The sequence below is a fragment of the Strigops habroptila genome, chromosome 8 (assembly GCF_004027225.2).
Source record: "Strigops habroptila isolate Jane chromosome 8, bStrHab1.2.pri, whole genome shotgun sequence".
NCBI lineage: Eukaryota > Metazoa > Chordata > Aves > Psittaciformes > Psittacidae > Strigops > Strigops habroptila.
In genome coordinates this window covers 6,806,720-6,822,414 of record NC_044284.2, presented here as the reverse complement: position 1 = coordinate 6,822,414, position 15,695 = coordinate 6,806,720, and the positions used below count along the sequence as shown (strand labels likewise).

The following is a 15,695-nucleotide window of genomic DNA, read 5'->3' as shown; positions in this document are numbered from 1 at the left end:
CTCCACTGCTGCCTGGCAGCTGGGTGAACAGCGGACCGAGCCCCACGTTGCCAGCAGGAGCAGATGGATTACACTTGGATGCTGTTCGCCACAGACTCCGGCCGGCTAAAGCCAAGCCCCACGCCCTGGAACTCCTTGCTTGGAGCCTGCAGCTGCACGGATGCCATCCACAAGGAACGGCAGCCTCAGACACCGGTATTCCCGTTTCCATCCCGTCACCCCACCCCGCCGCACGTCCCACGGGCACCAAACCGACGCCGGATCCCAAAAGTTAATCCCCCCTCGGCTGCGGCAGCAACAGGGTAACACCCGCGGCTGCACATCGACGCTCCTGTCCCCATGGCCGCCGTGAGCGTCCCGCCTGGCGCCGGGCCGTGGGGCAGGGCCCCCTCGGTACTCACATGGTGGGCAGCCGAGCGGGTGCCGAGCGGCGCAGGGGCTGCTGCCTCCCTCTCCAGCAAAGATGGCTTTCCGGCTCCGCTCCTGCTGCCAGCAGTCTCCTAGTGTGGTAGGCACTGTTGCTGAGCTAGGAGGGGTAGGCACCGGCTACTGAGCATGCCTGTGCCTCACATCACAGGGTAGGAAGTAGAGGCAGGGCACGGAGGTACCCCCTCCCCAGCCTCACGCCAGGCAGGAGAAGGTCCTAGCGTGACTCAGGCAGACGGAGCCTCCCGCATCCCGCTCCTGCCCCTGTGGAGCAGGGACTGTCTCTCCGGGTGTGGTTACTGGAGCTGGGATTGTTCCAGCTGGGGACCTTGAGGGTGGTTGTGGAGATGAAAACCTTTGTGTGTGTCTGTAACCACCTTCTGTCTCCCTCGCATCTCTAGAAAGAAAAAAGGGAAGGGAAAGAAAGAAAGAGGAATAAAATCACGAGAGGTATTGCAGTTCAATCTGTGCTGTCACAGGTGAGTACTTGAGAACGACAAAAAGCAAATTGTCAGGATTGTAATTCCTACCCATAATGTAGAGCAAATCCAGAGGCAGACAAGCTACTAGATCAACCATTGCTTCTTATGTGATTCATGGAATACTAGAATGGTTTGGGTTGGAATGGTTTGAGTTGGAAAGGACCTTAAAGCTCATCCAGTTCCAACCCCCTGCCATGGGCAGGGACACCTTCCACTAGAGCAGGTTGCTCCAAGCCCCGTCCAACTAACCTAGGTCCAGTCATCCAATCTCCCTCCTGAATCCCTTTCATTAACATTAGCACTCCTCTTGCCTACCCCCCTTCGTCTGTACAGATCAAAACTTCTTCTGAAGCAGAACATTTCTTCTGTCTCATTTTGAAGAAGTTGATCCAGAATCATGCACAAAGGAAAAGAATTCTCATACCGGGTAATGTCACACATGGCCTGGATCTGGGAATAAAGGAAAATCAATAACAAGCAACGTTTGTGCAGCCCACCATTCAGATAACGGTTTAAGGAATTACTGTTATTACTTGTGATAACTTCCATTTTTCATGTAAAAAGACAACCACCATTCACTGCCTTCACTAACTTTCCATCAATTTCAGTGACAGATAGCACAAGCTTTTGAAACCAGGTGTCTGCCCAAGTAAGGTGAACCCAGAACAGGAAGAGTTTTTATAAGTATCTAGACCTCATATCTTGGGGTGCCTGTTGAGGATAAAGTACCTTGGTGTCATCAGATTGAATGTGTGTTTTCTGCATGCGGAAGCCAAAGAAAAGAGATGTTCCTCAAAGCAACAGGCAAAGATACAGGTACTAGGGGTGAGCAACACATCAGTCCCAGTTTCTGAACTTAGTATCCAGAAATTGAAAATTTTCATGAAGAAAGAAAGGAACTGGGACTGCGACAACACCCACAGCAGTGGTACACAGCCCAGGCATTAGGACGCTCAGGAACTGCCCAAATCCTAGCTGGATTCAGATGCGAGCCCCTGGCTACCAGCTCTGAAGGGAACTAGCTCCTTGGGAACAGTGGAACACCTCAGAGTAACTTAGTCACAGGAACATCTCTTCTCCCTCTGCTGCCTGGGAGCTTGTTCATCATGTTGAAGACTCATCATACCTGCTGCCACCAGAGGGTGATTCTGTCTCTTCTACTGGATCTAATTATTTGCATGAATAACTAAATATCACTTAGGGCAGCACTTTCAGCCTTAGTTTTCTACATTTGACCACATCACTAAGGGCTTGCTCACATATCGCACTCCTAACAGCCTGGCCCTGGGAAACTTTTCCTGATGGAAGTAAAAAACACTTCAAACTGGATTTTGTCTACAAAAAAGCTGGATTTTAAACCAATTGGCATGCCCTAATGACAGTAGGATTCCAGACAAGCTTTAAGATTTATCCATCTAGAGACCACTTAGCACTTGCCATCTGGATTTCCTCCATAACTCTTTCCTCCTGAGGACAGTTTACTTTTCAGATATCCTAGACAGAGATATGTTTGATACCCATTTAGCATACAGCCACACACCAACACCCACTCACAGACTTAAGCCTAACATTGGGACCACCTGCTACCAGGTATGTCATCTTAGTCCTCAAACCCAAAATACTGAGAAGGTGAAGAGTCATGTGTGGCTAGTGTGACCAGGAGCTCCTGGGTCAGAAGGACCTGCTGTCTTAGACCTTCCTGCCCCTTCTGTGGTTAGCACTTCCTGTCCCTACTGTGTGGAGGGTGGAACAAGTAACTGGTGATGCTAGACCAAAGTTTATAAGACTCAAAAAAAACCCAAATCTGGAAAACCCGAAGCCCAACATGAAACAGTTTTAATATATAAACTATCCATGATGCAGCGTTTATGCTGACTTCATGTCAGCTTTATTCTGATTGAAGAACAACAGAAAGTACCCGCATAAGCATAAAGGTAAAATGGCAGACAGATATTGCCTGCTTCAGCAGAAATGTGCCAGTACAGTGATGATGCTTCAAACATTGTGAACATAGTGCAGAATGAGCTTAGGCTAGATAAATGCACCACATCACATGGGCACAGCTTATTTTGATCAGACAGAGGAGAGCTCTCAAAACCAAATTAAATAACATCATTGGACTATGGCCTTTCTTGCTAAAGAAGAATTTCCTACCAGTTAATGAAGGCATCACCATTCCAATACAAGAAGGCTCATGATCCAGAAGAAAGTCCATATCTAAGCTGGGGCACATTTTCCTTTAGCCCTACATCAGCTTGCTATTAAAGGCTACCAAAGCTTTTGGTGTAAAAAGAGATGCAGAGACACCCTGTGGTGGCAAAAATAATATGATCAGAATTTGTTCAAACAGCTTAAATTATATTGAATTAAGATACAGGAATGGATCAGGAAAGCTACATCCTGGGAATACCTTGAGAAATATTTCCCAAGTTGCTTTTCATTTCCTTTCTCCAGACCTCCTTTCCTGTCTGGCATCTCTTGCCCTGTGTGAATGGCAGTCCCTGCCGCAAAGGTTTTACCTCTTGTTCTGTTTGGTTCTTTTACCCCAGGGGATATCAGCTGGGTCAGGACGGCTGCAGGTGGAGAGATGGCTGTGGAACACTCTGTTTCTGGAAAACAGCTTCCTTCATCTTTAACCTGCCAGATAGGAAAAACTATCTCATTCATAAATTGTTGTGGGGTTTTGTTGGGGTTTTTTTGCCCCATCCATCCATAATAGTTTGTCCTGACATGATATTTATGAACATGAAGGCAGTTACAGAGGCACCAGTACACTGCTCAGGTAGCCTAGGAATGAAAGCAGTCAACAGCAAGCATCAGTGCAAATCGAGTTTGACATCTGAAGTCCTGCAGGTACTAGAGCTTGCTTATAATTAACTAGAGACAAGCTAGAGATACAACACTGAGGTTCCTGAAAGTGCTGTCCCCTGCTGCTAAGTGATCTTCATCTGAAGGAAATGTATTTTCTCCCAGATCTACAAGTAGGATTCCTGTTTTAAAGAGTCATTATAGGTTTATGGACTGACAAGATAATAAAGTAAAGATCAGGGCTAGCAACAGTAACACCATTACTGGTTACTTTGGCTCACAAATCCGAAAAACACTATTCTGTTGCTAAGTATGAAAGGTGAGGACAATCAATCAGTATATTGAAAGTAATGGTAGTCAAGTTGGACAAAATTTAAGCAAAGAAGAAAAGCGAGGCAAAGAAATAAATTATTTAAATACTGGGTATTCAAATCTTCTGATCTGGCAATGCATTTAAACATAAAGCATAGAAGGAATTCCTCCTATACATTAGAATTCATTACACTGGGAACTCAACATAGTCAGACAACTTGATTGTTAAGAGAAATTAAATACTCTACAATACATATCCAAATTACAATTTCTAAAAAAATTACTGACAAAAAGGCTTTAGAAAAGACCCCTTCCATTTATCTTTGATTCTTTGTCACCAATTCCCACATACTTACACCTGTACTTTCAATGTTACATTTTCCTCTCTTGATCTTTTAGATGAGTGGAATTAGTACTGAAAGATCCTGCAGTGAGAAGCCTTTGAAGCTCACTTCTCAGAGGTAAGGAAGATTCCTGCCTCCTCAGTTGCTGATTTTATTAGCCATGGATTGGTCTGTTCTGCAAAGCTTCACCTCAGCACCACTGTATGCCTGAAACAGGTCTCAAACTTGCAGATTATTTTGTTAGAGATTAAAAACTGAAGGGAAGTCTATAATTGTGAGGTGTGTAACTTTCTTTCACTTGCAACTTTTAGTCATTCCTTAATAGCATAGTAATTCTTTAGTGACAGTTTCCTTTTACAGGTCAGTTAACAGTTTGCATCTTCTTTCACAGTCTGATCTGCCATTTCTGTGGGAGAAACAGGTACAATTTACCCGGGTTCTGTTAAAAAGCTGGGTGTCTCACTACCAAGCATGAGTGGCATGTTCCTTCGAGATAGTTATAGTTTCTTCTTAATGCGTATAAACGTATAATTTTGGTAAATGATTACAACACAATTGTATTACAATACAGTTAAAACACACCCTGCTTCAGGGTGTGAATCCTGCAAAGAATTTGCACAGTGAGTCCCTTCTGCCTCTGTATATCATACTGTAAGAAATGGTTAAGAACTGTTGTCCTTAAAACAGGGAAGGTCGGGTGTGGAAGGGGAGGGGGGAGAATGAGGGATGGATGGTGGATGACAGCGGGAGGAGATGAAGAGTAAAATCAGAAGAGCACATAGTTCAAAATGGTTTCAATTCTGGTTTTAAGCCTACAGACTTTGCCTGACTTGTTTTAGATGATTTGTGGAAAATATTTTGAACAGGTAGGAAGAGACAAGCGCTTCCAGGCAGTAGGAGGGGCTGAATGCAACCCTCCAAGTCAAGCTACCAAAAGTTAATGCAATTACCAAGTATTAAAAGCAGAGCAGAGAGGCTAATTCAATCAGAGAGGCCAAAGGGATAATTCTTGGAGACAAAGCAATGCAACACGGAAATGCAGACTAATCAACTGCTCTATCAAAAGAAAAAGGAAACAATTTCCAAGCCTTAACTAAAATCCCCAGTTGGTTCTTCATCTTTTCAGGGTTCTGGTTTTTGCATTGCAGTGTTTGATCCATCTCACATCTGTTTCGCTGCTTCTGTTCTCTGCACAAAACTGTTTCATTAGCTCCTGGCTCTTTGCTTTTATCAAACGAGCTGCCTCCTCTCTTGGTTTTCAGCAACAAGCCTAATCATGAAAGAGAGTGCGTAGAGGGAAATATTTATTATATTTAATGTCCAAACCTACGTTCCATAATTACGTGGAATAGTGGTTGAGTAAGAATACCCAGAGTCACCTTGTGTCTGCTGGATTTTTCCAAGCAGGTGTTTGCTCCATCTGATGGGAAGCAGCTGATCTCTTCTGTGTAACCAGGACACTTACAGGTCTGTGGAGTAACAGGTCCAGACTTCACCAGGTCTAACGCAGTACGGGAGGGACTTTCGAAAAGCTACTCAGATTTCTGCTTTCGTCTAAGCAGGTGCTGTTGTCATGACAGATAAAATGAGCTGGCACAAAGGAAAGAAGGAACTCACAGAAGAAAGCATGGGAGATGGGAAGCACAGCCGAAAAAAGCGAGAGCGACTATTCAAGAAGAGATTTTCTGGATTGAGCCTCTTCTCTGGGTCTCCTAAGAATAAACTGTAAGTACATCTGAGATTGTATTTTGTATACATTTTTAACCAAGGCATTTTATAAGTATTTCCAGAGCACGTTTCCAAGAGTCACAGACACCTCTGTTACTTCTACTCTGTTGACTGTTTCACAAAGGAAACAGTTACAGGCTAATTAAACAACTTGACCTAAAAACTAGCAATTCACTGCCAGAAGTAAGTATGAAATGAAGGTCTCCAAAGTTTCGGTGCGTGCATGTTTATCTGGCAACCATTTCCCTATGCTTCCTCCCACCCAGCAGGAGATCTGGAGGAGCAGCATCTCTATTCCTCCACATACACACAAGCACTGCCAGTTGTGGCAACGAAGGACACCACTTCTAGGAGTAACATTGCCGCAGTTTTTGTTGCACCAATATCTCCAGCTCCAGCATAGAAATAGTGGCAACGTATGGGCAGCAGCTGAAATCACTCTTCAAAGTTAGTGCTTCTAAGTTCCTTGAATCAGAGCATACTTCTTGCTTATGTTCCTATAACAGTGCCTTTATGCTTACTGCTTTACAGGTAAAAGAAAAAGATAAGCAATGCAAAACTATTCCTTCTTTAACAAACTTAAGCAAAGAGGCAAAAATGAGTTTGAGTTTACTGCTATGTGCACGTATTAGCTTTGAATTATCGTCATCATTCTTACGGCATTTGAAATTCTCTTCTTGGGTCTTTGTACTTGATGTTATTCTTCCTTCCCATGAGGTAAGCTTAGTATATGCATCATGCTAAGATCACGACTAGTTTCCAAAAAGTCTTTTCTCATCCATTAGAAGAGCTGGTTTTTGTACACATCTCCTAAGAAGAGTCTGCCTTTGATAGTTATCATGAAATTACTGTCTTAGCAGGAAGTGCATGCAAGTCTCAGCAATTATTCAGCTAACTACATTAAGCTTGATAGCCACAGCAGCTGTTTACAAGCTCGACATAAGATTAATATACACTAGCCAGAAACGATCCTGAGAGCAAGATTCTTCTCTCAGACTGATCCAATTGCAGAACAACTAATACCAATGGCTTTGCTTTGGGATTTATCTTGCTGCTGAGGAACTGGACTGGAAACAGTCAAACATGCAAGGACTCAGTGAATTACAGCTGTGAATTTTCTCTGTTGCGCATAATTTCACTGAAGCCTACATTCAGGAGGCAGACAAATGCAGCTGAAGCAGTCAAGTCATGCTTTCTGGGACTTGATCCTTATTAGTAAGTGATGAATATGGATTTTCCCCAGTTTGATCTAAAAATAAAAACATATCAAAACAGTGATGTAGCATCCTCCTCCCATGGTACTCTCACATTAACAGAGAGTCAGACTTCAGACTTTACTGGATGTATTCCTACAGACAAATTGCATGGAAGGGTTTTTTTTAAAACACTCAAGGCATCAGGGCCCATAGAACTTTCACAGTGGTGTGGCCAAATTAGACAATCTCTACAGTTCAGCACTGATTTGTGAGCTCTGTGATTATGTAGGTTAGCGTCTTGATTTTGACGTACTGTTTTACTAAAATATAATGGCATATAATTCAATCAAGACTGCTTTCCTTTCTGTCTTTCCATCTCTGTTCAAGGATAGTATAATATAGGGGTTATCTACTAGCCAGCATGATTATTAGTGCATGCCAGAGGAAAAAGAACATTTATGATATCGTAAGTGAGCTCTACTAGGTCAGAGCCTGTAATTTTGACACACAGAGCTGTATGAAATTTGGCACACAAGGCTTGTGCCACCATCACCCACAGAAGAGCTGCATATTAAAGAACTGAGTAGAAAGCTCCTCCCAAGCTAGTTGCCTTACCATTTTTATATGCTTTCGTTTAAATGGTGACAATCTTTTTAATAACTCTATGTTCTAAAATTAATGGCTTGTCACTCCCATCTCAGCGCCAGAGCCAGACTCTCCATTTTCTGTCCATTCCTGTTTTCAGCAGGTGACCACACTGCACCTGCTCCTAGTGTGTCATAGGGAAAGCCTCGGGAAGGGTTCATAAATCACACACTAATTGCTTCTGCTGATCTCATTCATCCGGGAAATGTATAAGTTAAACTTGTTGCCTTCGTTTCTGACTGTTCCAGCCCTCAGGGAAGAAGTCAGCTTCTTGAAGACAAGAGGAGATGTTTACACAGGAAAGGTTCCAAAAAACTGAAGGCAGCGAGGGAGGAAATATGTTCTGTAAGGCAGCCCCACTCTGGGAAAATGTGTCCGAAATGTGAAATCCTCGTCTGCCCCAAGTGTGAGACTCTGCACTCAGAACGGAGCTTCATTGCCCACAGCCTGCTCGATCACTACGACAAAGGTGACGCGGTCTGCAGAAAGTCAAGTATGTAGAGGTCATTAAAGATTTGCTGTGGGTGCCTTGTGGGTACCCGACTACATCCAAAATGCTGAAGCTAGGGTCCATTCAGGGTGACTGGATCATCACCCCATGCAGTCTGTGTGCAGCAGTTACAACCATAACTGTAGTTCATACTTGCTATATGTAACAGATGTACGTTCACCAATTTAACTAGCATAAACTCTGCAAACAAAGATTTGTAAGTAGGAGCTAGAAGTTTCTCAGCTATTAAGAACAGGGAATTGTTTCAGAAACATTTTCAAAGAGTTTTCTTTTTCCTCTCAAGGAAACAAGGTTATCCCATTGAGCTGCAAAAGAGAAAATGAGTATTAAATGCAGAACCCCTGGGTGATTACACTTGTTCGTAGTGCCTAGCTATGTTTCAGTGCTGTTTGTGGTCTGGAATATTAAACTTTTGATTTATTTTTAAATTTACTAGCCTGGGTATGCAATTTGATGGGGGAGAGGGCTTCTAAAGCTTATCCTGGCCACAAAAATTGCAGAACACTTCCAAATTGCCTTCCAGAATTTCTGAACTTTTACAGACTTTCAAATCCTAACTTACAATTCAGCACCTCTCCTTAAAAGGAACAGTAACGATCACAACTCAGAAAGCATTTAAACCTTCTTTGGGTTTAAGGTCTGTGTAGTACAGCTCCAAATAGAACAGTATTCACAGTTTAAGCATACCAATGGAACGCAAACCTTGAGATGTCTGTTTCCATCCCCTCCACAGTGCCTGGAAGGAATTGCCCAGTGAGGAAAAGGAAAGCAGCACTGTGACTAGCCAATACACAGTGGGTGGCATTAAGATCCAGGCATACACAAGACAACTTACCTTATGGAGTTCATAAATACAGATTAAGGGCAGAAGTAGCCTCTGGAGCAGATAGATTACCCCAAGCCCAGCAGCACGTATCTCTTCCTCCCATGCCAGCTGGCACAACTCTGTATGCAGGATGAATTCCTTGCTATTGGTAGGGAACAGGCTAAACAGACTTTGTCTCACATAACCATTAAGGGATCTTTTATTTTGCCAGGCAGAATAGGGGCTGGGAACCTTGGACCAGTTTCATCACTCCTTTTCCTATGTTCCCAAGCCACTGGTCCATAAGGGAAAGGACTCCCTCTGTCCTTCCCGCTCCCCTTTGGAGCTGTTCCATTTTTGTTCCAGTGAATGCTTGGTAAGGGGACTGGAATACAAATGGCTTTTTTTCTATCCCTAGGGAGTACTTTAACTGAGCTATGTCACCCATTCTTGTCTTAGCTTCCTCCCATGCCCCCTGTGGAACAGTTTCAACAGGAGGAATTCAGAGCCATGTGTATTCCATTCCCACACTGCAGAGTATCCCGAGTGATACTGCTCAGCACCCTTTGTGGCATGTCAATCAAACACTCCATGCTCCTTATGCAAAGAGGTAAAGCTGCTTTGCCCATGTGGAGCAGGTGGTCAGATCACAAACGTGCATCCAGAGAATGCTCACAGGGCCCATTAGGTAAGGTATGCAGGAGAAAACCTTGGGCAGGATACACAAATAGGAATGAACCACTAACGAGTTCCTCACTTCTGCTCAGACTTCAGTGGTTCTGGACACTCCCAGCAAGTGCCCAGACTTCCTACTTCTAAAGCCATAAATTAGATCTAACAAACATCCTTGCGCTACAAGGGCTGTAATCCCTCAGAAACCATGTTTCCATGGAGCTTGATTGTCGCTTCCGCCCATTTGCTTCATAAAAGCCAAACGATGCCTGGCAAATCAGAATTAACCTTTTACATTTCTCTATGACTGCTGTTCTTAAACTGTGATCCTTCACAGGTTTCCCAAGAGTAAGCCATGCCATTACTTTAGAAATACATACCTGTCCCCATCCTTCTTCATGAAACAATCCCAGGGGAAACTTCACCTGAGGAATCTCCAAGGTGCCAAACTGAAAGGATGAAGGACTAGCTTATCACAGCAACATTATTTTAAATGTGACAGTCCAATACAGTAAACCTGCTAAAATAGGGTACAGAGTTGAGCTGGCTTTCAGCGGGGTGTTCCAGAGCTGACATAACACGTAAAGTTCTACCAGCATTTGATGTAGAACTTCCCTTTGTGGCTTCCTAGAGGACAGATGGCAAGTTTGTCACCTGGGTTAAGTTGGAAAGGCATAGAAGTACTAGTAGCATGCACACCCAGCTCGTTAAAGGAAAAAGCTCTCTCTTCTCCAACAGTTAATGCTACTTCGCTATGCTGTTTGAAGAACAGCTAGTAACATGAGCAGGGTAAATAAATTCCCTGGTCAGCACTGGCAGAAGCACACACCGTCTTCTTGACAAGTCATGTAGCCGTGCTTGGAAAGAATAACAAGATTGTTTTTATGCATTGAGGTAGCAGAAGCAGCACAGTACCCAAGTTTTCTCAGTAGCATTAGTGTTAAAACTCCCATGTGCCCCTTTCCTGGACTGGCTACTGAAATCTGCTTCAGAGGTCTGCTAGGTAACACAGGTTCCTGAGACCACATTTATTCCTTCTGCGCACTGAGGTTTGTATGACAAAGTCCCCAACGTTCCCATGTAACATTAGAAACTCCAGCTCTGCTGACTCTCAGCCCCTGAACTAACTAACAGGTATTCACCTGTGCTCCCAAAGTGACCCATGTGGGCATGAACTCACGCATGCTAATCATACAGATGTCACATCCACACCACCTACAGAAATTTGCTAAGGAAAGGCAAAGCCTGTTTTCTGAACTGACATGCCAAAATATCATAAAATCACAGAATGGTTTGGGTTAGAAGAAACCTTAAAGCTCATCCAGTTCCAACCCGCTGCCACGGGCAGGGACACCTTCCACTAGAGCAGGTTGCTGCAAGCCCCTGTGTCCAACCCGGCCTTGAACACTGCCAGGGATGGGGCAGCCACAGCTTCTCTGAGCAACCTCATACTGAAGGGCCTCACCACCCTCATAGCGAAGAACTTCTTCCTAATGTCTAGTCTAAGTCTACCCTGTCAGTTTAAAACCATCAAATATGAAAGGTCAGCAGTTCCTATGTCCATTTAATCACTTGAGATTTTACAATTATAATCCTACTGGGACTGATTTGCAAAGATATTCCAGTTACAAAAGTAATTTCACTACTAACCTTATGGCCAGACTCTATCCACCAACCATCAGTGGCAGACAGATGTGCCTCAAAATCATTCTGCAGTGGAAAAGTAGCCAGTGGTATTGTAGTCAGGTAGAAAAAACCCTGCCTTGAGCTTAGTCTGACTTTTACCTTCTGAGCCAAGCCAGGAGGAGACACATTGTGCATCAAGCGCGCCAGAGCTATATGCAAACTGTGAGGTCCAACAGCAACACAGCACCACTGTCACATACGGCAGCACCTATTGAGAGTCACTTTCTATCGGGATGGATTTACTCCCTCATCACTTGGCAGTGATGAGGCACTATATGAGCACAGGATTTTGTTTTAGAAGTCAGCTCAGACACAGAATTATATTAACTCAATATATTGTGAAAGAATAAAAATAGACATACTGATTACATACTTAAAAGATTTAGGCTTGAAATCATTCCTAAATGACTAAAGCTATGATCATCACCTGACATATTAATTACTAAGAGCCTGTGCTATTTAATTATCTGATTTAAATAGCTCTAGAAAATTAAAGAGGAATATTGGAGTCTGCTATATTAAATATATGAATAGGCTCTGACAAAGGCATTTGCTAGAACATGCATAACTTAATAAACATCACACCACTGTCAATAAAACCCATACAAGCATCAGAGGGAAAGGAAGCAACTCCACTGGTGAGGGGCAAATCCATGGGAGCGCTCTCCTTGGAAACCAAGGACAGGTCACACAGGAGTGTAAGAACAGCAGTTGTCACCATTCGCCACAAATCAGATGATACAAGGTAAAGCAAGGAAACCCATCCAGTCATCATGCAGTCAGAAGAAAAAGAGAACAGATGAATACAATATACACACTGCATATACCCAGTTTGTTTTTAAAGGAGTCTAGGTGCCTTTTTCCCTGTCAGATACAATGAAGGCCTGGAGAAGCAGAGCTGGTTCAAGAGAAGTCACTTTTCCCATGGAACCATTCAGACCAGGTTAGAAGCAAACTTGGAAACAAGTAGTGAATGTGACACAAGACCATCTGAAGTGAAGGTGTTTTGTACCAAAGTCATAGCTTACGTTTCTTTTCTACAGCAGCATAAAGCTACATTCTTTCCACAGCTACCACATTTAAAATGTGATGTTTCTACTCAGTTAGGAACAAAATCCTTAAAAAAACCTTCTCACGTTATAATCTGACCATCTGATGCCTTCTGAATTCTGCAAATGGTCTAAAATAATGGCGTAGGAGAAGAAAAAAATGTGATCCCACTCAGCCCAAATAAACTGACCATTTTAACACTATGGCTGGATATGGGAGGCAAATAAAGAAATATTTAATGGACTGATGTATTAAAATTCCAGTATTCTCCTCTTGGATGACAAAATGTGAAGGACAGACTCTCTCTCCTACTTTTCACAGAGCAGTTTATTTATTTATTTCCTGAATGAAAATCTGCGTGCCACAAACTGTAGCACAGATGATGGCAGCCCTGGGAAAGTGGTGCTTGTGAGACATGCCATGCTCTCAGCTACCTCAAGACCAAGTAAATTCAATCTACACAAGGAAAATGCATCATTTTCTTTTGCTGCCAAACATGAGAATACACCACTTAACACACCTCTGCCAGTTTTTCCCCAATAAATTGCCAAGAGTAAATGTAACAAAGGTGAAGACAACCAAATAGAACATACTCCATTCAAGGGCTATTAACCAATACAAATACCAAGCAGAAACAGTGTTTCCCCAAAAAATCTCACAACAGCAAACATGTTTACTGTGTGCCACATCCTGGTGGTAACTGAAGGAAGGTGTTTCTGCAGCTGGAGGTCAATGCTACGTCCTGGTTTTGCAGATGGGAATCTCAGGCACAGACTTAACTTGTTCCAAGTCTCACAACAAGTCGGGTGGAAGATGGTGCTGACCTGCCTTAGCCTCAGATGTAAAAAGCTGTCACACTTCCTCCTGTCCCAGACCTTGCACACCAGCCCTATGCAGCAAAGATAAATGTGCCAAGTTCCAGGGAGAAGGGTATGTCTCTCTCAACAAGACAACATAGCCCCTGAACAACATAGAGACATTCGAGTACACAGTCTTACAGAAAATATCGCACATCCAGGAATGGTCACATATGCACATTTATATGCTGTGAATTAGGTGAGGATGAAATTACTTTTTCCAAAGTTGTCACTTGCAAAGTAGTTTCTTTTTACCCTTCCTCCCATCTGCTTTGAAAGTAAAAATAAATCAAAAAGGGGGACATGGCACACTTCAAATGCTATTATATTATCACAATAAACAACCCAAACCATAAAGCACGTTACTTTTATAATATCATAGAAGCAGAGGTCTCTTCAGTCAGACCCACCTAAAGGGTGAGGGACAAGAGAATTAAACCACTACATAAAATAGTGCCCTGGCTCCAGAAAGGTTCTTGACCTTGAAAAGAAACAACAAAACCCCCAAACAACAATAAAAATAAATCAGTCTCAACAAAGTAAAACCGCCTTTAATTAAATTCCTACATAAAACAACATTTCTATGCAAAACAACTGTTTAGTCAAAAGGAAATATATACGTTTAATTCTCTTTCAAATGTCAACAGGAATTGAGAGCTACCAGTGTTCCTTGGAGAACAAGCAGTAAAGTCTATCTTGCTGATGTTCAGAAACAGTATGTTACATCTCTTAACCAGCAGTTCCCTATTGCACGTAACAAATCTGCTCTCCATTTAAGCACCTAAAAGCCTGGTACCTCACTAAATAAATTAAAACATCCAGTTTCTTCAGCAACCATCTTCAACATATATATCTTGGCAAAGCAACATTACTGCAAGCCTTTAATAAATACAGAAAGAAAAGATGAATGACTTCTCATTGGTGTTTTAGGGAACAATCTTTCCCCATAAACACTTGCTTTTCCAAACACTTGGGGTTTTTGGTATATATGCTCTGAAAAAACACTATGTATAGTATATTTGATGAAAATTTTCCATACTTGAGTCAATACATTTGCATGGCACAACTAATCTGAGATACGAATTTCAGTGTAAGGCTATAAGGAGCTTCTTGCTGAACCTGAAGTTAATGTGCATGGTAAGGAGTTGAAAGCAAAGCCCCAGAGGCCGAATGGGAGACTATTACCAATGAGGGTCCCCTGGGCATGTCTGGCCTTACTTTCCCCTTACAGAAGGGCTTCGTTCGTGTATGTTATGTCAAAGGAACAAGATCGTGCAACCCTGAACATCTGGATATCGCATCATTTCCAGAGGACTCCCCCTGCCCGCCTCCCCATCTTACCAATATCTACTCTTCTTTCGGCAGCAGTATAAGACATTAAGCAGCTCCCTGTAGTACAATGATACTGTGGTTGCTATTTACAGTAGAATTAATGCATCTGTGCCAGTAAGGCAGAGTTCATATGAAAAATATACACAGTATGGTCAATTTTAGCCAGATTAGAATATATATAAAAAAATTTTCTCTTCAAGTCCCAACTTTAAACAAAGAACGATTCTGTCAGAGGTCTCCAAACCTCCTGAGGCTGTTAGAGCACATTACCCTAACATATAAAAACAAATATTTACACCTCCATAAAGTACCAAAGAAGTTTTAAAAATGCCTAGTAGCTCTCAGCGTGCAAAGTCAGCAGGAACTGATTATCCAGGATGTTCACTAATGGTAGATTTTTACTTCTTCTCGTTGTTTTGTTTTCTTTCTTATTTAAAATAGGTTTTGTTGGTCCATGCTACAGATGCCTTTTAAAAAACACATATCAAGGGAACATCCAGCTTAGTGCAAATGCAAAAACCTTCTAGGATCTGTAGTCTTTTCGAACAGTGTGAGCCATCCAGTTCACTTTAGTAGTCCAACTTTCCCGGAGTGCTTCATCAAACTTTTGCTTAAATTGTTTTAGTGCTTCTTCCTCACTCTTTCCTAAGGCGAGAGAGTCCTAGGATGACAGGAAAACAAGTACTGTCAGGAATTTCACAAATCACAGTTAACGCTGCCTCCACCTTGCAACACAAACCACATTCTGATTTTTTCCTTTTCTGACATTTTTTCACCTATTATCCATGGAGCAATCTATCAGAGGTATTTTCTGGGCTTACAGACAAAACTAAAGTAGTAA

The 15,695-nt window shown here is 42.6% G+C and overlaps 2 protein-coding genes and 1 long non-coding RNA gene across 5 annotated transcripts in view; 1 reads left to right on the top strand and 2 right to left on the bottom strand.

Moving 5' to 3' along the window:
* Positions 1–707, bottom strand: part of LOC115611773 (vesicle-associated membrane protein 2-like) — a 51,077-nt gene extending 50,370 nt beyond the window's left edge. Inside the window, exon 1 of the mRNA XM_030495177.1 lies at positions 402–707. Within this exon, the coding sequence (XP_030351037.1) occupies positions 402–403 (2 nt within the window). The 5' untranslated portion in view covers positions 404–707. The remainder of the gene's footprint in view (positions 1–401) is intronic.
* Positions 708–4,435: 3,728 nt separating this feature from the next.
* LOC115611774 lies at positions 4,436–8,884 on the top strand. The gene is made up of 3 exons (XR_003992689.1): positions 4,436–4,489; positions 5,935–6,097; positions 8,190–8,884. It is a non-coding gene; the product is annotated as an uncharacterized LOC115611774 (long non-coding RNA).
* Positions 8,885–14,053: 5,169 nt separating this feature from the next.
* The window catches only part of PIK3CB (phosphatidylinositol-4,5-bisphosphate 3-kinase catalytic subunit beta), a 79,704-nt gene continuing 78,062 nt past the window's right edge, over positions 14,054–15,695 (bottom strand). The window contains exon 24 of one of the 3 annotated variants that reach the window (XM_030495165.1): positions 14,054–15,515. In XM_030495165.1, coding sequence (XP_030351025.1) covers positions 15,378–15,515 — 138 coding nt within the window. In that variant the 3' untranslated portion in view covers positions 14,054–15,377. The remainder of the gene's footprint in view (positions 15,516–15,695) is intronic. The other 2 variants (XM_030495166.2, XM_030495168.1) reach the window with 2 other exon arrangements.